The 21984-nt window shown below is 41.0% G+C and overlaps 2 protein-coding genes across 17 annotated transcripts in view; one reads left to right on the forward strand and one right to left on the reverse strand.

Annotated features, from left to right (window-relative positions):
- The window catches only part of AMMECR1 (Alport syndrome, mental retardation, midface hypoplasia and elliptocytosis chromosomal region gene 1), a 130308-nt gene extending 121959 nt beyond the window's left edge, over positions 1-8349 (forward strand). The window contains exon 7 of the mRNA XM_025194236.1: positions 3866-8349. Coding sequence (XP_025050021.1) covers positions 3866-3980 — 115 coding nt within the window. The 3' untranslated portion in view covers positions 3981-8349. The remainder of the gene's footprint in view (positions 1-3865) is intronic.
- Positions 8350-12815: 4466 nt separating this feature from the next.
- Positions 12816-21984, reverse strand: part of TMEM164 (transmembrane protein 164) — a 96881-nt gene continuing 87712 nt past the window's right edge. For 6 of the 16 annotated variants that reach the window (XM_025194231.1, XM_025194232.1, XM_025194233.1 and 3 more), the window contains 3 exons: positions 18429-18529; positions 15168-18035; positions 12816-13827 (listed from right to left, as the gene is read on the reverse strand). In XM_025194231.1, coding sequence (XP_025050016.1) covers positions 17829-18035; positions 18429-18529 — 308 coding nt within the window. In that variant the 3' untranslated portion in view covers positions 12816-13827; positions 15168-17828. The remainder of the gene's footprint in view (positions 13828-15167; positions 18036-18428; positions 18530-21984) is intronic. The other 10 variants (XM_025194227.1, XM_025194228.1, XM_025194224.1 and 7 more) reach the window with 10 other exon arrangements.

Here is a 21984-nt window from a genome sequence, read left to right on the forward strand (position 1 = left end):
GCCACGAGCTTTCAAATATTCCCGCCAGTGGCTCTGCAATGATGTCGGCCAGTGCCTTCAGCACCCTCGGATGGAGCTCATCCGGGCCTGCCGACTTAAAGGCATCCAGTTCTTCCAAGTGACTCTGCGCCATCTCAGGGTCTACACATGGCAGTCTGGCGCCTTGCTGCTGCCTCTCTACAACCCCAGTGAGAGACTTGTCGTGCCCCTCGCTTAGGAACACTGAGGCAAAGAACTCGTTGGGGAGTTCAGCCTTGTCCCTCCCTGTCCGTCACCAATTGTTTCTGCCTATTTAGCAGGGGTCCTATTCCTCCCTGGGCCTTCCTTTTACTCCCTATATATCTAAAAAACATTTTCTTGTTGTCTTTTACTTGGGAAACCATCCTCAGCTCCATGGTAGCTTTGGCCCGTCTAACTGCCTCCCTACAAGCACGAGCAGAGGAGGTATATTCATCTTAGGTGATCTCTCCCTGTTTCCACTTTTTATGTGCTCCCCTTTTGTCCCTTAGGCTGCCCTAAGTGGTTGAACTGTCAATTGAATAACATAGGAGTAGGTTTTTGAACAGAGCTTTTGCACATGCACATCAGAGGCATATTTTATCATTTGCAAAATAGAGACTTTCATTCTAGTCATTTGGGAGGTTGCCTGCTATTGATTACAAATGAATCACTTCCACTTCTCCAGAAGTACTATTTGTAACAAATACCTATTCCTGGAGACTAGAAAGCTGTCACGTCTCTGGAGAGTCTTATTCCTGATAACAGTGACTTCCTGACACCAAAGTCATGTCAGACCTTAGTGCCTGACTCACCTTGTACAAAACAATGAATTGGTGGTACACGCTTGTTCTGAATTCCTCCCAAATGCCATAGTGAAATTCTGCTTCGATTAGCCTGTCAGTACTCGCCACTATGCTCATCCCTATGAGATCTGATGGTGGGGATGGAAGTTCAGTATCAAAGGGGCATGAGGTTATAGTCCATTTAGTATTTTGCTTCTCTTGGCACCAGTCCAAAAGAGCTGTGACAGAGCATCATTAATCTACTTGACACAATGAGAGGAGCACCTTTCCCATGAGTGGCATAACAGAGCACTTTCTCTCCATGAAATGTTCAGGGTAGCTGTATGGCAGCAGGGGCCAATCTTTTTGGCATGTGTGCCATAAATTAAGCCCTGTGCCCTTCTGAGTGCCAGTGTGATCCCCTACCCCTACTAGATCTGCTCTTCTGCTTTCTGCTCCCTTCCTGTGCTGCAGGTTGGCCACCACCTCCACCTCCACTTATGGGCCAGTTTAGGATTAACAGTAGTACCAAAACCTCAGCTTCTACCAGTTGCTGATTCCTGTATGGAGTTAAGCAGATTGTGATTGCTGGGAACAGCTGTTAAATAAGTCATGATCACCCACGAGGTGGTGTGTTTCATAAGGCATTACTGATGGGACCTGGTCTTGCAAGAATAGCATGTGTGGTCTAGCTGAATGTGCTACATTGCATAAAACCCAGATCTTTTTTAGGGTGTCCCAACAGCTTATTTTTTTCCTAAGAAGTATTTTACACACTTTTTAAAGGGAAGGGTTTTTTATAAATTACCTTTTTTCCTAGTTTGTGTCCCTCCCTTTTTCTTTTAGGAAGGGACAGACCTGGACTTGTCCTCTCTAGTTATAAATGTGACAACAGATAAAGGGAGGAGATGAGGTTCACAGAATCCAATTACATTTCCAAACGGTGGTGCCAGAGCTGCTTTTCAGTTATCGCAGTTCTGGTACTTGTTACTTTTGCTTAGAAGGGAAACTGAAGATGGTAGGGGGAGTTAATACTGGAACCCAGACATAGGAGCTTCCCGAGCATCTAGAGGTGTCATTGTTTGCAGAGAACAAGTCCTGCAGAGAAGTAACGTAAGAAGATCCTCACCTCCTCTCCTTTGTTGTGTGTTGACTGCATGGGCAAGGGGCTAAGAAGGAATCCATTAAGTTCATTTGAAATTGTTTAAATCTATATAGTACCCAAAGCAGTAAAGAAATACTAGCTCAATGGTTCCCAGCCTTTTTGCTCAGAAAATGCCAGCTCTTGGTTTTCACTCTTTTTTTAACAAAAAAAAATAATGCAGCAATTCTTCTGTTGCAAAGAGCTCAGAAAGCCCACAGCAGGTCAGGGTGTTTTTAACCACATGGATTCCTATAGCACAATTCTGGGTTTATCTTGTGAATCACGTGTGCACACTTAATAGTGCTAACATTGTACAGCATCCTTGAAAGGCCCTTAAGGCAACTCATGGTGCCACCACGCTCTGGCTGAGAATCGCTGTTCTAGCTCTATCTGCAAAATAAGTAATCAAAATATACATTCAAAAGACTGTTTTTATTGTTCAGTTTCCTGATCTGCTGTTGTGTGTGCTTAGCAATTTAGCTACCTCTTACCAATTTTGTGCTATAGAGCAATACTGAAACAACAAACTCTTGTGAAACACATTTAAAAATATGGCTTCGGTCCCTTTTATTAAGTTAAAAATGAAGATTATGTAGTTGGATAGCTTCTTTTTTCTTCTTCCTTGATACCAAACTAAAAAACAGGGCTCAATTTCTCCTTCCGTTATGAGATCCTAAAAACAATCAGTCTGGTGATGAATGCAGGTTTTGCAGTTAACTGTGAATTTTTTTTTATTCCCACTTCAAACTGATGCCAGTAGGTCCAGCCTTCTTTGTAAAAGAAAAGGCCTCAAGTGAATTTGCATACTAGAGCTCTGTGGAATTCTCCTCCTGTCTAGAAAGGGGTTTCAAATTTGGGAGGAAGCGACCAGCTACATTTTCTTTCCACCTGGTTAAATGAGCAGATGTGATTTTAGTTTAGTTCAGCTGTCCTTGGCCTGCTTTGACCCATATTCAAGCATCTTCATTAGCTGCCAAGCTTATGGTTTAGTTTTGGAGTAGCAGGGGATTTCATTCACAGATCAGCTTACCCATCTGACACTGCGAGCACTGTACTTCATTCACATCAAACTGAAGAGAGCCACAAATAATCTCTCAGCCAGGGCCAGTCACCATTTGGTAAATAAATACATCGTTAACAAACACTCCGATGTCAAGTAAATTTGTGCTGCTTATGTCCGTGGTCTTTCTAACCACCCCGTGGTGGCTCTGGTGAAGTATTCTCTCAGTAACTGCCTGACCCTGATTTCACAGCGAAGTGTAAATGTAAATTTTACAGCTAAGTGCAAACAGTGGTGTTCTGCTAAGAAACTTGGTGATTGATTAAATTATCGAGAAAGTATTTAGAGCACAACCAGAGCCAGAGCCTGCTCTGTTGTACTTGTAAGGACAGAATTGCTCTGGCTTGATTTCACTGGAGTTGTTCTGCATTTGCACTCGCATAAAAGGCGTATTTGGCCCAGACTATGGCACTATTAATAAAGAGGCAGGAGGAGAAGGAGGTCCCACAGAATTTGGGCTGTATGTGGTTCCCACATCTATTGGGGCTGGTCCTGCTTTGAGCAGGGGGTTGGAATATATATGACCTCCTGAGGTCCCTTCCAACCCTCATTTTCTGATTCTACAAACTGAAGTTGATTTAATACCACCTGGTCAGGCGGGTGCTGTTCTGGGTAGGGCATTCTGATATCTCTGTGTATTTAAGAAAAAATCACCTACATGGGAGCTATAGACAGCTGAACAGAATGGATTCAGGTGAACCCCGTAGAAATCCATAGGGTTTTGCTGGCTGTGGATCTGCCTAACGGAGGTAGTCTGTCTCCTCATGGGCAATCTGACATGTATGGAAAATGCATGACTAACTAGGACTTCAGTATTTCTCAGGGCTTCATATATGCTTTCCTGAGATTTTTTTTTCCTTTTTCTTCACCTCTTCTTAGGTACCGAAGTGAGAAGATGACCATGAGCTACACCGAGTATCTTGCCCATCGTCAGCATCATCACTTCCAAAATGGCATTGGGCACCCCCTTCCACCATACAACCATTATTCCTGACACTGAGCCGCATGACCAGTCACTGGACCTCTCTGCAGACCTCTTCCCAGGAGACCCTGCCCCTTCTTGGTCTAGCTATCTCTATTACTGTACCATTTTATGATGATAGTTTCCGTTGCCATGTTGATGCTTCTCATTGGCTAAGCTCATCATGGCAACGGTGGAGAAAGTGAATTATTACAAAGATCCCATACTTTTTTATTAAGTCACTGCAAGTTTTTTTGCAGCATATATAACCCTTGGATTTTTTATAAAATTATAAATTTTTACTTCATTAACATTGAATTATATCAATCAAGATTTTCTGTGACTGTGGATGGAAGGAAGAGTGTAATGTTTCAGGGTTACAATTAGGGATTTCATTTTTCTGAATAAGGCGTTTTTGGCTGTTATTAATAGTTGTAACAGGGAACGAAACATATCAGATTCAGGTATTATTAAATTAGAAAATGAATGACATCTTCAGCATAAGCCTTCTAAATAATGCTAAGCATAGAGTTTCTCACTCCTATAAGTAACGACTTTTTTCAAGTGGTTAAATTACCCAAGCCTCAGATCCAGTACTTCCAAGCCAGAATTTGAAAGGTGATCTATAAAATGCTTTTTGGCATGAAGAGGAGCTGCTGTGCCTAGCATAAGAGGCGGTGATTGTAGGAAACATTTTCAGGATTATTTTGTCTAATTACAGATTTTAAGTACTAGATCCAGGAGGTACTAACCACCCTCAACACCCATCCCATTACATGGGAGTTGTGGGCACTATGGCCCTCAATGGATCAAGCACCAAACCAGTGTTTGTAATAAAGAGAAGAGATAGATGCCTTTCTAATGGTCTCAATATAGGAATCACTTTTGTTTTAAAAACAAGTTGGTGAATAATGAATATTATATTAGGAAGAAAATGGATTTAGATTTTAGTGCCTTTGACTATGACACAACTGTACAGTTATGTAAACACTATAGGAAAATATACAGCAAAAGCACCAGATAAGTTAGCAAACATCCTAAGTTCTCTACTGATCTGGTGTCTTTTTTTCTTTTTCTTCCTTTTTAATTTTTTTTTATTAACTGCAATTCTTTTAAGTACCATGAAGCAGAATCTCTCTTCTCCCCACTGTTTCTTTTAATTGCAGGTTTCCTATGTTTCATTAAGTCATGATTAGTCAGATAAAATGGAACGGTTTGACGGAATAGTGATGGTGTTGCAGAAAGAGCACAGGGCAGCTATGCCATGATTTTAGGTGTCTTTTGCCTGATACAGGAACAGTACTGGAGAGTTACAGGTACTGTGAAATAGTTGTGATCTAACTTTTCTGCACAGTGTAGAAGAGAAACTTACTTTATTAACAAGAATTTTTGCAGCTGTAATAATGGACGTGGAATTTATAAAAGGTATGGATGGCAGAGTAGCAAGCCATGAACATGGTAATGCTGTTAGTGAACAGGCAGAACTCCTATTAACACCACTGGTAGTTCACTGTGAGACCCAGGGGTTATGCACCCCATTTATCATAAGAAAATTCCTCTTCATGTTGTAAAATGCAGAAATTCCCAGCTATTACAAAATAATGGATGTCTATATATAAAAATATTTATGTAAATACTAGACAGATAAGAAAAATAAGAGTGGTTTACTGGGAATACAGTTGCTGTAACAAATGGCAGACTGTTAATTCTAAAACACTTTCATATTTCAAAAGATAATCTGATGAATTGTTACTGTTCATCTGTAACATGAGGCAGGATTTGCTGCTTTAGTTTGATGGTTCTTGTAGGTTTTGGTATTCCTTCATCCACAGCATCTGATGTCCAAATATTAACACTTTCCGTTATGATGCCTTAATTTATAAGCAAACAGAGGGCCTGAAAATTCAGTAGCCAAGAGGTGTCAGGCAGCTGCTGCAAAAAATCAATAGATGTTTATACAGAGGATATTTTGGATGCTGCTGCTGTCTTGTTTCTACTTGGGGAACATTTTAAAATAGAATAGCCTTTAAAGTAGAAACTGAAAAGGTGGCTACCTGATTGAAAGATTTTTTTTCCTTGCCCTTATAGGGAAACTGAGCACAAACTGAATAATACTGTCTGCTGCAAAAAAAGTGTCACCCAACCCCATCTTTATCCATCATCTCGTTACAGCATGCTCATGCTTCTGTATGAGCTCATTGTTAGAAGTTTTTTAAGAAGATCTATTATAAATAAAAATATATATGTATTTAAAGGTGCTAATCAACCTTGAGCAGGTCACGTGACTGGTCATGCGGACTCTAAATCATATCAGATTTTTTTAAAAATCCTCGATATATGCAGATGTTATACAGAATTTCTTACCAGTGTAATAATGATATACTGATGAAATAAACAATCCTGCAGGCTTTGAAGGACAAGGTCAGCAATACTTCCCACCATGGTTTGGGGGGGGAAAAAAAGGATAGTTTTTGTCTCCTTTTTGTACACAGCATAATGCACAATGCATTTGTGTCTATATTTCAGTAGCTGTTGCTTCAAAAATATTTCAAAGGCTGTATACAAACTGTGAAGGTGTGCTTCAAATGGATTAATGCCAGACCCTTCTGGACCAGAGTTCTGTATCATTCGTTTAAAAATCTGTTACAGATAACATGGTCAATCAGCTTCGTTTAAGATGCACAAAAATATACTGGTTTCTCTTTTTTTTTTTTTTTTTTTATGCTTAGAATAATCAGTCTCTCTACAGTGTTTCTAGGGCACCTACCTCCTCGGTATGTAAGTGCCGAGAATGCTATGGATTGTTTCTTATGTAACTGTGGGTTTATTTGTACAAAACACACATACATTTCAGTGTGATGCACTGGGACAGAATAGGTCTGTTTACTTAAATCTGATCAAGAATAGCATTTTGAAATCTAGTTCACAACTGTAACTCTAGCTTGCATGTACTGCTAGCCCAGCCCAGGGCTTAGCGGGAAGATTTTAATTTTGGGTACTTTCTGCAAAGTTAAATGCAACCACATAGCTGGTTATGAGTTAATGTTTTAGCTGAAGACGAGCAGTGATCTGTGTTTGCCTTATTTCATGAAGTGGTTTTCAAATTGTTGCTTTAAAGCTTTCTCCTTGGAACCATTGCTGTAAGTGCGTTAGCCGGAGCTGCCCCTCCAGCTAACGTACAACTCTTGCTCAGTCATGCTTCAAGTGGCCTTCCTTCTGCCCAGACTGTGCTGCAGCACTGACACATCCCGCCACCTCCACCCCACCGCTGGTCATAGCAGCAGGAGGGCACACTCGAGAGTTTGATCTGTTCTGCACAATTAAATCAAGGCAATCGAATACAGTGGCACACCCTGATGTTTGTATATTGACCTCTTTACTTGTCTTCAAACGTGCGGGTTTTTAAAATTGTCGTCTGGAGTAGATTACATCTCTTGTGTGTGTTAGATCGAACCAAAGAAGCCTCCAGCCATGCCCAATGCTGCTCCTAAGCCTGCCTTCCAGTCCTTACGAACGCCCTGCAGGATTCAATGGGTTACCTTTTTTATTTTTGTACAGTTTCTAACTGATTTTTGCTAGTGATGTTAATTGAATTAAGTTTATTTGAGGAGTCTGAGGACTTCCTCCAGGTAAATAAACTGGTGACTTTCCTTTTATGTTGAAAATAAATAAATAAGAAACCCAAAGTGTGCCTCTCAGATTTAAGGGTTTCTGGTTACATTTATTCTTAAGACCAGCAGTGATTCTTTATATACAAAGATACGTTTTCCTCGTTTTTTATTACTGTTAAAGAAAAAAAAATAAAAACCTCTTTCTTTGCTCTGGACCCAGTAACTGCGCTGGTACATAAACGCACTGAGAAAACAAACTTTTGTTTGGAACTTTTGTAACAACTTATGACTGTTTTTGTATATCAAAGTTGATTCTTTTCAAAATATTTGGATCTAGTTTCTAAGTTATTTTAGTGTTTTATATGTTATGAAAAAGATTACGTTGCATTGTTCACCAGCATAATGAGTTACCTGGAATGCAATGGTGACGTGCCGAACGGGCTGAGAGCTACCTGGAGTAGCTTGTAAGGCCCCTATTTTTTTTCCTTCCTTCTAACTTGATTATTGATTACAATAATATTGCAGATTACCTGAAACCCCTTCCTTTTAACTAGATCCTCCTTCCTTCCACATTTAATTGCTATTAGTGTGAAGAAACTGTTGAAATGGGCATTTTAATATAAGTACAGCTTAAAAAAGATAAAAATGAGGAAAAAGCAAAAAAAAAAATTCTATAGAAGGTTATCTGTGGGTCTGTGAGATATGGCTGTGGAAAGATATTGTAGTAGTTTTAACACTATTGTTATTACCTTTTAAATCATTTACCCAATAAAATAAGGAAAAAGAATCGCCATTCCTTGTTCATGTTTCTTTACTTTGCGTGAACTGTTGCTGCGTTGGTGTTTTGAAGTTGGGTTCCAGTAAGGACTTGAGACAAAACTTACTTGTCTGGATACGTGCAGATTGTACCGTCTCTGTGGTAAGTCTAGAGTTGCCCTGCTACACTGGTAAAAGTTGTCAGCATTTCAATTTCAATTTCAGTTCTAGGCTCAGACCTGAGAATAACGGTCTTCCTCCTCCTTGACTTTAAACACTTTGAATCAAATTGAAAATCAGGCCCTTAGTTATTAGGGCTTCCGCTCTTTTCAACAAGCTTGTGTTGCAAAACCAGTCCTACTGGTATGACTGGCAGTGCTCTTTCTCCTTTCATTTAATATATTTTAGGAACACGTGACTCAGTGTCAAGCAATAGAAAGCTGAATAAAGAAATACACACAGCAAAGTGAATATTCTGCTGCACCTGAAGTATTACCTAAAGGAATTAATGCTACTTTGTTTATTTCCTAGTTCGTTACCAGGTTTATTTCACAGAGTGTAGTGCACGATGTACCAGGTAAACCTTAAACAGTTTGGTCATGTTCCATGGCTGAGAGAGGAGGTGTGTACACAAGTTGTGGAAACAAGCAACCATCTGTGCTTCAGGATTGTGCAAGTAAATGTAGAGTTCCTGTACAAATGATATTCCTCTGTGCTCTACAAGCTTGCCTAGTTACCTTTGTAGTGTCTAAACTTAGGCACCGGCTTATTCGTGCCTCACTAAAAGTGCTTAGCTTAGGTCCCATTCAATTCCAGGCAAAGTGGTCACCTCACAGATTCTGATAGCAGCTTGCCTCTGAAACCAAAGGAAGAACTTCTCTGGCATACTTACACTTTAAGGATAAAATTAAAAATCTAAACTAAGCCAGGGATATACCTTTATTCCTGAAGCAGAACATTTGATTACTTAAAAGTCATGCTCATTGTATGCAGACTCTTTCCTAAATCCCCATTAAGGGCAGTCTGTTCTAAATAATTGGCAACATAAGGTAGGTAACATTGAATATTTGAACTCAAGAGCAGTCCCCAAGTCAAATGATTAAGCTGAACAACGAACACTGACAAAAGGTGCTATTTGTTCTTAGTCCAGAACCTGACAGATTTTTACCTTTCCCAATACGAGTAGTCCATAAAGTTTATGTAGTTCCTGTTCTAATGTGGGCTTTTCAAAGGATTGAGAGAAATTAGTTGGCCTTGGGGTTCACAGAGAGCAACAATCCTACTTTGTCTCCAAATCAAGGGAAATGAGAGCTCCTCATAATGGGTTTTTGACTGAGTTTGTCTGCTGGAGACCTAGGTCATAGGAGCTTTGGAGCATGTTCATGCTTTTTCTAATCCTTTCAGACTCTGGCTGCTGTGTTAAGAGAGAGAGAGAGAATATTTCTCCTGTGCTTAACTCTTAGCAAGTTTATGGGCACTAATGTGGGCACCCTTGCTGGTCTGGAATATTTGTGTGTAATTTTTCCCAGGTGATGCAATTCTCAGGCTTTCACCAATTTTTGTCCCCATAAGACTGGTTCAACTAGAAAAACTGTACGTAAGCTCATGGTCATTCCCTGCTGCAGCTAAAACTAGACTCCAATTCAAGCTCCAGTTTTGTAAATCCATTCAAATTCTGTTTACATAAAATTAATCCTTGACAAGAACCTGATATGGGTTTAGGAATAGTTGAGTGATCTGGGAAAAGGTTTCCATGCTTTCCCAGATGAATAAGTTCAGTCAGTTTGGTAGGCTTGAGAGATTCCCAACATTTTAGGAGGGCTCACTCGATAGGCTTGTGGCCACTCTCTGGTGGAACAAATAGGGCATTTCTACACATGCAGGGAGGCCACTCCAGCACACTGTAAATCCAACGTGTTGGAGCAGACTCGATCAATCGAGTCTGCTTGAGCGTGGAAATGTGCATTAGCGCCTCCAGTATCATGAGCATTAGCATCCCTGTACTGAAAAATGGTGGTGGGGTGCTGTGAACTAAAGCTCATCAAACAAGCTTTGGTTTCAAAGTGCCTCACTGCCATTCTTTCAGCACGGGGATATTGATACCTGAGCATTACAGGTGCTTTTAATTAGTATGGCTTGCTAATTAAAGCACCCTCCCCTGCCTTCCTGAGCACATATATAAATGCCCATAGTGCTTCATTTATGTGGGTTTTTTGTGGCTGCTTAGTGTACAGCTGAGAGAATATGCTGAAAACTTGTTTAAAAGTGTTTTTTCCTAAAACTTCTAAGGTTCTAGGACTTCTATGGGTTTCCTCCATTAAAGCCCTTCAGCCAGTAAGCAAAGAAAGGAGAAGATTAATGAACAGGATTGGGGTGGGGGGGGGAATGCTCCACTAAGAGCCCATTTTTCTCTTGTGCCAGTTTTTTGTTTCGTTACCACGTCGTCAAGACCGATTTTACTCCTGGCCACTTGCCAGGCGTAACAACCACAGCCCCGGTGTTCTCCTGAGAGAACAGTGAACTTGACTGACTTGTTTGTATCCTTTTTTTTTTTTAAAACGGGCACTCCATGACATCCCAAAACAGTGTGTTGTGTTTTGCATGAAACATCTATGGGAGGGGAAGTAGTCCAAACCTTCCCTTTTTGGTGGGACATTATAAAGAAGAAATGAAGAGATTCTTTGGTGTTAGAATCTAACTTTGCTGTAAACATTTTGATTTTTTTATCCAATAATGGAGTATAGGTAACTAAGGAAAGTCTCCTGCCCTGGGTGCTAATCGCTCTAAAATTTGGATCCATCAGAACATAGTGAGGGTCTGGACAAACTAATTACAAGAAAAAAGGGGGAGGAAGCCTATATCACATCAGGTGTCCTACAGGACCCGTCCATGTGCCTGCTCCTAGTCTCTCTCTATCGGAGGTAACCTGCAGTAGCTTAGCCTTCTAAGAAAGCTTTAATCTTCTCAGCTTGAGCAACAGCCTCAAGAGTTAGACGGGCAGTCAGGTCTCTGAACTGCTCCACCTGCTGGAAGCTTGTTTGCAATAAGGAGGGACAAACCCAGATATAAAGATTTTTCCTTCACTCTGGAACAGGAAAAATGTATGAATAAGTAACTATCTTTCAGTATTTCATTAGTGCCGTCCAAAGTCTAACAGCATCAAGCAGGAACTCTACCCCTGAAAAGAAACGAGAGTTAGGACAGAAATCTCTGATCTGTATTCAGATAAACTACCTGTAACCAGCTCTCAGAAGTTTACATCTTGAGACTTGACAGAAGGATGTCTGAGGTGCCGTTAAAGGAGTGTGGTGCTTCATAGACTGAAAAACTAGTTTCAGATTAGGGAAAAGAAATATGCAGGGTTTGAATTGTACTTTGACTTTTGTGGGGTGGGGCCTGCAAAAAAATGTAACTGGTTAATTGATTAAGAAGTCCACCAAATTGAAGGAGACCCCCCCCCATTATTATTTTAAAATTTTAATTGGGGGCTCAGTCCCCTCCCAAGCTCCCCCTTAATTTGCACCCCAGGAATATGTAGCAGCATCAGCTGTGGCTCCATTTTCTGAGTGACAGACCTTGATACTGACAGCTAGTACCAAGGACAAGCATAACCAATACAATCAGGTCACTATTAGACCTGCAAACAACTAGATGATAAAAAAAACAAAAAAGGAACAAAATTAAGCAAAACAGATTTCTGGTTTATTTTTTGCCTCAAAATCACAAATCACTTCAACAGATTTTGGCCTATGCCCCACTTTGCAGTCATTAGCTCCAGTGGTTTCTCTGTATTGTAATAGCCACTGAAGACACAGTATTGATTCTGTACCTTGTTTAGATGAAACCCCACAGCTTTCATGCACTGAGGTTGCCAATATGCATGCACATAATTTAATACTTTTCCATGAACATCCTTGAAGAGCGTGTAGCAATAGCTTGTCACAGAGCTAACTAGTTCATGGCACTGAAATCAAGTCACTAAAAAACTTTTGCAATTAAAAGTCTGCTGGTATGTGTATAGAAACACAGTGTGAGGCCACTTTTTTCACATGTTGAGGCTAATTGCTGCTACATGACAATTGCTATCTGTTAGTGCTTAACTCTTCACTGCTTTTCAGATGCAGTAGGACAAGTACTGCTGCTAAGGACCTGTTCATGACTTTCTGAAGAAAATCTTTTAGGGCTTAAATCATCTGTGCATGTTTTGTTCCTGTTCTTCTGGCAGTACAGTGCAGGGAAAAAAAGAAGAAAACCCAGTGCACCGTGTCAGGAAGAATGCTGTATCCATTTCAATGCACAGGCAGTGAGGTAAGAACATAGCTAGCAAGATGACTGTTTTTAAAAGTACATTTGTTTTCTCCACTTTCCTTTGTGCTCGAGTGTTAACCAGGGCCCAACTTGGAGGCGACTGTCAATTTCTTGGCAGCGACTGGTCTCACCTGGATGGCAGGGTCAGGATTTGGAGTGGTGAGAATGACGACAGAACAGCTCCATGTACGTTAGAATGTATTTATTCTTTTCATTAAAGATTTAACAACTATTAGACCAGTGAATTGGACCTCATGTAGAGACCAACAAGGAGTACAGGTACACAAATTACCCCTTCTTAGCAATTATCACCAAGTTTTTAGCACATTAAAAAGTTTACAAAATTTAGATCACACTTACAAATTACTCAGAACTAGCAGCAGATATGGCAGCAAACCCCCCACATCAATTCCTGCCGCCACCACTCCCCTCTGCACCCAGATAACGCGGTGCTTGGACAGAGGGCTGGGCAACTGGAACCACCGATTTCCAAAGACAGCTGTGTGCCTCAGCTCAGTGCATGCAGCGATTCCAGCTCCCTGGCACAGCGTGGCTGTTGATAACACTGTGGGTGTGCTCACTGCTCTGCCTGCTGTGTTCTCTGCAGCATTGAGATAATGACTCAGTAAATGCAGAAATAAAAAAAAAGTACAAAATTGACCCTGAAGAAAAATAAAAACCATTTTATAAACAGCTTGGCTTTAACTAAATGACACTCGAAGCAACAAAACAGATGTACAGCAATATCACCTTGAGTACAAGCTCACAAAAGAACTGATATTTATTATGCATCTTGTCACTGTAATGAGAGCAAAAACACAAAATGAAGTAGTCTTCTCTGCCTTAATGAACCTACCTTCCACATAGGGGCTAATATCAGACACCTCCTTCCAATTTTTGGCCTTACTGATCTCAGAGCTTTGTTATGCACTACTAAAATGACACTTTCCAAAGGTCACTTCTTTACTTTTTATACAATTCTTTTGTCACCCACCTAAAAAATCAACAACAAACCAAAACCCCACTATTTCTGAAAAGCTCACCTCTAATAACACAACAAATGCAACTGGAAACAACTGCAACAGCAAAAAACTGCACATCTGACTTCTATGTAGCTACAAATGTACAGGAAACTAATGCCTGTGGTTTCAGACACAACATGGGACATAAAAATCAAGTACTTCAACAGTTGCAAATAGCTGTTTCTGAAAGAGAAACACAGATAGGATTTACAAAACATTCAGTTATCAAATATACAGAAATATCAAAACCCTGATTGAGGCCACAGACAGAGGGGTAATACCACTACAATGAGGTACTCTAAAACCTTAAAGTGCACAAATGAACCGACTGCTCATGCCTCAGCTTCAACAAGGTGGCATCTGCTTAACAGCAAAATGGCCTTGGCCAATGAGCATTTCTCAAGCACTAAAAGAAGTCAAACCAAAACCTAGCTAGAAGTGTGTTCAGGGGCAATGGCCTTCCATCCATTGAGATGTATGTATGCTTTTAAGCATGACTACATGCTGTTAGATCTTCAGCCTAAGAAAGAGAAACAAGATGCAAATTCCTCTTTGGTTACATGGAAGAAAGTCAAGAAATGGATTCATGGCTCAAACACCACACCCACAGGTGCGTCTAAACCTTTGGAAAAAAACAGCACTCAACATCTTCTGCACAGCTGGAAGCCTTGGCACCCAAACCTTAATGTCCACAGCTACTGCCAGCCATTATGGTGCTGCAGAAGTGTTACGCTATTCCCTTTATGATTTTTACAACTACTAATGGCTTCTGTAGAATACACAAGAGAAAAGGGCAGAGTCTGGTGTGCTTGGAACGGCCCACCTAACCACTGGAGAACGCTGCTTTGGAAAGATCCCCAGGTCCCTCGGAATGAATTCAATTCAACTGCACTAGTTTTCTGAGATGTAATTTAGCAGAGCATTCAGCAGAGAGCCCGCAATGTACACACGTGACTTTACCACTGAAGAACACAACACCCTTAAAGTAAGAATACTAAGTAACGTGAGGCTTAGTTTGGGATCTCTCTTCCATTGACAGACCAGCACAGTTGCTTGCGTCTGTTCTGGCTCCCTCCATGCCATGGTGCTTTAACTCTACCACACAGTTCTGACTCCTGTCATGTTAAAGAAAAATCAGGAATGATCTCCCTGCTAGTGAAGATCTGGGCACTGGAATGCATTTTTCGGCGTGTGCAGTCTGCTGGCGCTCAGTCCTAAAACTGATTTTTCCTGGACACTGTGAGTGACTTGGCATGTGCAAGCTAGTGAAGGCAAAGTTATCTCACTCAGACAGCAAGACTGCTAGGAAGGAAAGTTACCCCCCTTCCACACCAGCACCAAACAAATGAGAGGCTGTGTTCCCCCAGCACAGTCTCCTCCTTTTCAGAAACTGGCCTGGGCAGCCTACTGGGGGCAGGTGCCAATGCACTTGAGTGTTTCCCAGTTTTAAAGGAACAAACTCCAAGCTGCCTGTTCCTGAATTGTTCAATTTGCCAGAAGAGCTAGAAATTCTGCACTCTGACCTGTCTTGTGGTTGGGCTTCCTGAGCTGTGCAGCTGAAAACTTCTAGCAGTCGCATTATTTGACCATAGGCGTCAGCATCGGGCATCTGTTGCTGTGCTTATCTAGCACACCCTGAGGCTCATGTTGGCAGGTAGACAATGCTGTAGTAAAAAATGAGAGACTGCTGGTCTGAGTTTGCCTGTCAAAAGCAGCTGCAATATATATATTTTTTGGTAAAAATGGGTTAGGAAGGTGCAAGGTAAGATGATCAAAAAACAAATGATTTCAAGAGACAGGTCAAAGCATCCCTTGTGAGGCTCTAAACACACTTCACTGTAGTTATAACAGGTTGATTCTGGCCCAAGGTCTCTCTCAATGGACTGCTAGGTAGATAAATAAGCCAAGATAACCTTAATAGCTGAGGGATGGGAGGCAGTTTTGTATGCTTTCACCCAGAGGATCCTAGGAGATCAAGCTTATTCAAGTAAGGGGCACTATTGAGCCGCCAACACTATTGTAGGAGCCTGCAACCTGAGGGCAGCCTGCATGGAACTTGCCCTCCTGCTCAAGGAAATGGCAAACCTTCAGTGGGAGTTAAGTGCTCTTCAGCTGAAGGATTTAGGCTTTGAAATACTGCTGCTGTCCCATCTCTCTGAAGAACCTATTGCTGCAAACAAACAGCACATGCCTATCTTTGTACGACTAACAGTAAGACTACTCAGAGTCAAATTAAGCATCGACTTAAGTGTCCACAGTGCCAGGCACACTGAAGCAGGACCCTCTTGCCACTATCCAGGGCTCAGCTTTCCCTAGAGGGAGTTGGAATGTGCATTTTGCAGGTCACGGTAATAGAAACTTAGCTGCACAATTGTGGTTGGACAGCCTACATAAATCTCCTTTTATTGAGTTGTGGTAGTAGAGGGTCTTTACCATGTATATAATGCACACAAAGCCAGGCACAGAGGGAATCCAGAAAGGGGCTTGGAGATCACAATACAGGTGGGCAGGACACTGCTAAAATCAGCTGCAAAACATTCACTTTTTAATCAAGTGGAGTAAAAATATTTGAAGTCCACTGTCCACCCTTTCCTCTACCTGCCCTTGTAAAAATCAGAGTAAGTTTGTAACTCTTACTTCTTGAGGTATAACATGGCTGTACCTTAACTTCTGAACATGCCTGCAGAGCAACTCAGTTGAAGGAAGAGTTGGTGGCATCTTGCACAGTCACAGCTATGGCAATGCAACGCAAAGAATCTAAAAAAAAAAAAGATAGCTTTCTGCTATAGTCTGTGACAACACTGAGAAAACAGCCTGCAGGGACAACCTGAGACTTCAAAAATTAAGGAAACCCTTGTCAAGATTTACCACTTGCCGACTCATCTGTGCAGCTTCTTATTGCTGCACTTTTAGAAAAGTGAGACACACATTTTACTTCTTACACTGGTTATACTGTTCCTGGTTGTAGCCTCTCTAGTTTAGAACTGTGCAAGCAAACAAGTACATTTAGTTTAAAAAAAAAAAAAAATCAATGCAACATGTTAGCACAGTTACTATAACTGAAAAAGACTGGTATAAACACCTTCATACAGGTAAAACTATCTACACTAGGGAGCTGGAGTGATTTGGTCAAACCCTGTATACCAATTTAGCTTGCATCTTTACATAAGAAGTATGTAGGCTATTAGCAAGTCCAGAACAGTTTTACATTGTTCCTCACAGCCTAGTACAATGCTGCTTAATACAGGCACAGGGAAGGAAACATTCAAAACTAAAAATCTAAAGTAAAATTTCAGATTCTCTAAGTGAAGTTTTGTAATTTCTCTCTCCATCCAAGCCGTTTCAGCTGACAGTCTCTCTTGAACACCTACTGCAATCTGTTCACAGGCAGCTGAGAATACTGGGTCCCCCAATAGCTTACACCTTTTTTTTTTTTTTTTTTTTTTTTAATAATTTCCTCTTCAGCTTTTTCATTCATACAAATCAAAGCATTACCATAGCTGTTAGATGTGATGAACAGCCAAACACCACCCCAGGGTAGCTGAGAATCAAGTAGTCCAATTAAAAAAAAAAAAAAAAAAAAGGAACCAGTTATTGTTCCCCATTCTTCAACCAGCCTAAACAAACACAATAGAACCTCACTAATTCACCCTTTTGAACAGGCTTCAATACATTGCTTCAATAAAGAGCCAACTTACAAAATTCAAACACAATGTAAGCCAGGGTGATGAGTTTGAAACATTCCATGTTCATTTCAGTTCAACTGTAATTTAGCTTTGTTTCTTCAGGTGATCAATACAAGTGCTGAAGGATGTTTAGTAAAAATGGCAACATCTTTAACGAGGTAGCAGTACCACTCTCTGTATTGGAAGATGGACAGATTTGCCCATTTGGGGCACTGTGAAGCAGGGAATAGTGAGGTTCCATTGTCACCTGCAAAAAAGTGTATAAGAAAAATACTGACCTCTTCCAGAATAAGGCCACTAATTTTGCCATTGGCTACAGGCAGTGAAACAGAGCTGCTGCAAGAAAACCTTCACACTATTACAGAGATCTCTACAAGGAAAAAAAACTGTATGGGGACAAAGGGATATTAAACACACTGTCCTTTCATTTTCCTCTTTCTTTTCCAGTATGAATGCAGGTCTCGCCTTCCTGTATGTGCTACTCTCCAGAGAGAAATGTCAGTCTATTTTCTTAGCTGGGAGTCTAAGCAAATCCACACTATATTTAAAGATGGGGACAGCACTGTGGAACAACAAGATTACAAGCTTCCCATGAACCATAGTCATGATAGTCTGGTGTCCAGATGCCCAGATTCGATACCACGGCCCGTAGAAAGGATCGGAGATGGCTGGACATAGCATGTTGTTCAAGTTCACTTCTGTGACCTAGGAAAATGGACATATTTCAAAAGCAGCATTATTTTGTGTTCCACTGAGGCAGAGAAATAAAGAGAGCATCTTTTAATCCCCACGGCAAACAAAGGAGATAAACCTGTTACCTAACGTTCAACACAAATATGCCAAATTTTCAGCATTTAGCTAAGCAAGACTTGAATTCAAAGCGCTCGTGCCCGATTTATACAAAGTTACCACAACTGTGCAAATGCAGTGACTGATATGCAAATAACCTCATTAGCATGTGCAATTACTAATTTGTGCACATAACAGCAATAATTGTCCATGCAAATTAGATGTCCATTTGCACCTAAACACTATGAAAAGCCAGCATCTTTATATTATGAGTAATACATGAGAACAATTAAATACACATTTACTTACCAGTCCCAGGATCTGTAAAATGCTAAAATGATACACAAACATAAGCCCAGTAGACAAGAGAGCCCACCAGAAATTGGAAAGTGGCTCTGGAGTGTATATACCTAAAAAAAAGGAAAAGAAAAAAAAAAAGAAAAACATTAATATTCAGCAGAATTATTGTAGCTCCATCAAGCACTCATGAATAATCCTCTCTCCCCCCTGAATGAATGTCAGGGCATCTGGCTCTAGCTGATAACCTACTGACTGCTCTTATGGTAATGAATATTCAAAAGAGCCACGTTTTTCACTTGGGGTACCCTGCTTCAGCTTCTTCGTTCTTTCCTTCCTTCCAATTTAGTTTTTAAGGCTAAATGCATTTTAAATGCGATCGTTAACACCATGCAATACACTATCTTAAGTCAGTCTTTTCTGCCAAAAAAAATTCACTCTGCAATTGTCCAAAGAAAACGTGTGTTAAAATTTACAGCATGGCATCTGATTTTCTAAGATGCTTCAAAGCCAGGCATTATTTGAATACCCTATCAAAACCAGTTGTTTTACTGGCATGGACAGAGCTAGATGCTGGCCCCGTCTACACGAGCAGCGGACTGCACGGTAGCATCACATCACAGTGCCCGCCAATGCTACTGCGCAGTAGCGTCTTGTGTAGACTCGCCCACTATGTTATATTGCTACAGTGGCAATCATGCAGAAGTGTCCTGATACTGCATTACCTATGGACAGCTACACAATTACCTTATACTAGACACCACAAAAACAGAAAGACTCCACAAACACTCTGTCTCCAAGTGGGTCAGCTAGTGAGAGACTGCATTTGAGGTAGAAAAGAATGCAGAGAGGCATTTCTATCAGACAGTCTTAAACAAAACACCACTACAAACTGGGCTGCAAATTCAACAAAGATTGTTGCTATTCAAAAAGTAACACTTTCCTAATGGACTGTAGGTACCCCAGTACTGCTGGGGCCACTGACACCTGACCCTGCGTCCTATGGCAATTAGAGCCATCACACACTGCAGAATCCATCTAAGATCTGTAATAAAAATGCATCTCATTTCTTAATGTTAATTAACAACGCTCTCCTTTTGAGCAACAGCAAAAATAGAGAATGAATATGTTTCTAGTTTAAATTGAAGAAACATACCCAAGCCATAAAAATCACAAAGGCAATTGATTCCTTTTGTTTTCTATGTATAGCTGCATAGAGCAAAGATGCACAAATCTCATCACATCAGAATAAGTAACACAGCATGAGACACTGCACAAAGGAAGGCTGCTAACATCCTTCACCAGCTTCCAGCTCCACTAGGCGGTACCAGGTTAAAGTTGTGATTTCATGGTAATCCAGGGCACAAACTGCTAGCTATGCTAGCTTTATTCCAACTGGCGCAGGCAGCAAAAGCAGTGAAGGATGCAGCATGTAAGAAACAGAAAAAGTAACGACCTACCTTTCACAATCCCAGCAAAGCAACACTAAGTCAATTTAGTCTGTGCCAAGCCCATGAAATGCACAGTCACCTTTTCATAAATCACTTTACACATGGCTTTACATGTCTAAATCCTTATCATTATTTTCCAACTTCTTTGTTCGTCGATTTCTACCCTTACCTTGATCTGCCTTCAGAGGTGAGCGGGTGCAGACACAATAGCAAATGACCTTTATTTGAATTAGTTCATCGGAAGGTTATACTCTTACCAACCTCAACTACCCTTTAGGTTCTGTCTCCATCCACTCACAAAAAGTTTAAATGTCTACATGTCTCGCACAACAGATGCAAAGCAGTGGGCTTTTTTGGGTTCAAAGCAGCACTAATGCATCCCTTGCTAGGAACTCTCGCATTGTGACCTTAGTATTGGCAACATTTTTCCAAACAGGGAAAAGCAATTTCAACTCTGCACCATGTCTTGATGAGCAAAATGTAGCTACATTCATGAGTAGGGAAGCTGCTTTCAGAACATAAGGCAATTTATAAAATATCTTATCCAATGGGTCGGCAAAGGTCCAAGTGAGTGGGAAGCATCAGACAGCAATAAGCACTACGTGCAAAACATGGAGGGGATTCTTCTACAACCAAAGAGACAGAATGGACTTAAAGCTCCAATGCCCCTCATCTCACACAGAAAGTATAGCCTACTGGCTTCAGAAACCTATGCAGGCAGATTCATTTGAACAACAATGATATTCAGTAAGCCTCACCGCACTGTAGTACCCTGCAAGAGAACAGGTATGCATTATCAAGCCCACACGCCAAGTTTCCTTCTAAGGGAAAGGACGTACACCTGCCACAGGGCTTTTGTGAAGATTATGTATATTGATGTTTCTGCAGTCTAGGGAGCCAGGCCCTACTTGCACAAAAGCAGCACAGGATTTTATTGAAGCCCTTGCTTTTACAGTAAATCCTCAAGCAACACCCAGAAGTCTGTAAAGTAGCACTGCCACCACACTAAGGTCAGCATAGGTTCCCCTGGTGTACATGTTACTCTGGTTACTCTTTCAGAAGTGGTCTAACAGTCTCAGGAAAGACAGCCTAGAACAAAGAGGGATGAAGCTTTGCAAAGCTTAGTCATGGATGAAATGCCCCAATGATATCGCTTGGTATGGGGAGACAGAATTATATGAGAGGCCAAGCACCCTCAGTCATGTTTAGGACTCCATTTTGCTGAACAAACCTAAAGGAGAGAGGCTCTGCCCAGTAGGGTCTACAATCCATACAGAGAAGGGGAAGGGCAGGAGGGAAAATACAGCCATTAAAAGGTGAAATAGAAGTGGCCCTAAGCAGGCCAGCAGTACAAATGGGAGCACAGTATTCTGCATCCCAGTCCAGTGCTCTAAGCAGTGGAGAGCTATTCTAATCCAAACTGGCTAAAGGTTTTTTACTGCTCAAATCAGTGCTTTTTGTTGTACTCATGCCTGTGGTAGCAAGTACTGCCCTGTAAGACTTCAGATCAAATGGATCTAAAAGCAGCCAGAAATTCTTTTGTATGTGGAACCTCAGGATGAGACTCTCCCACATCTAATTAGCAAATTTTGCTGACCCTGAAAAGTGACAATGCATTTTGCAGCAGTGCTGTTTCTTACAACAAAGGGAAAAAAGTCACGAGGATTCTCCAGCAGAAACATTACAGAAAGCCTTAGAATCTCTTCACCATATTTGGGGATATTCATTTTAACTTCCTGCCCTGCACAACATGTGTACATTTCCCTCCACAAAAAAGCATTATGGTAGATTTTATTACTTTACAATTCTCCTGCTACACAGCAGGCTTCTGTTTCACAGACCTCTGATGTGCCGTCTATAGCACACTTCCTGTTGACACAGCATGGGGAAATAAAAGCAGATACCAAGCTGAGCTCCTGATTGAGTGGCCTGTGTTGGGTTCAGTAGAAAACTATTTGTTGCTTGCACAGGGAGATCAATTTCAATGTGAAGCAGGGAGCTTCACTATCTCCTCACTCACCAGGGATCATAAGATGTTCATAGATTCATAGATGTTAGGGTCGGAAGGGACCTCAATAGATCATCGAGTCTGACCCCCTGCATAGGCAGGAAAGAGT

Source organism: Alligator sinensis, unplaced genomic scaffold (genome assembly GCF_000455745.1).
Source record: "Alligator sinensis unplaced genomic scaffold, ASM45574v1 scaffold1497_1, whole genome shotgun sequence".
In the NCBI taxonomy this organism is placed as follows: Eukaryota; Metazoa; Chordata; order Crocodylia; family Alligatoridae; genus Alligator; species Alligator sinensis.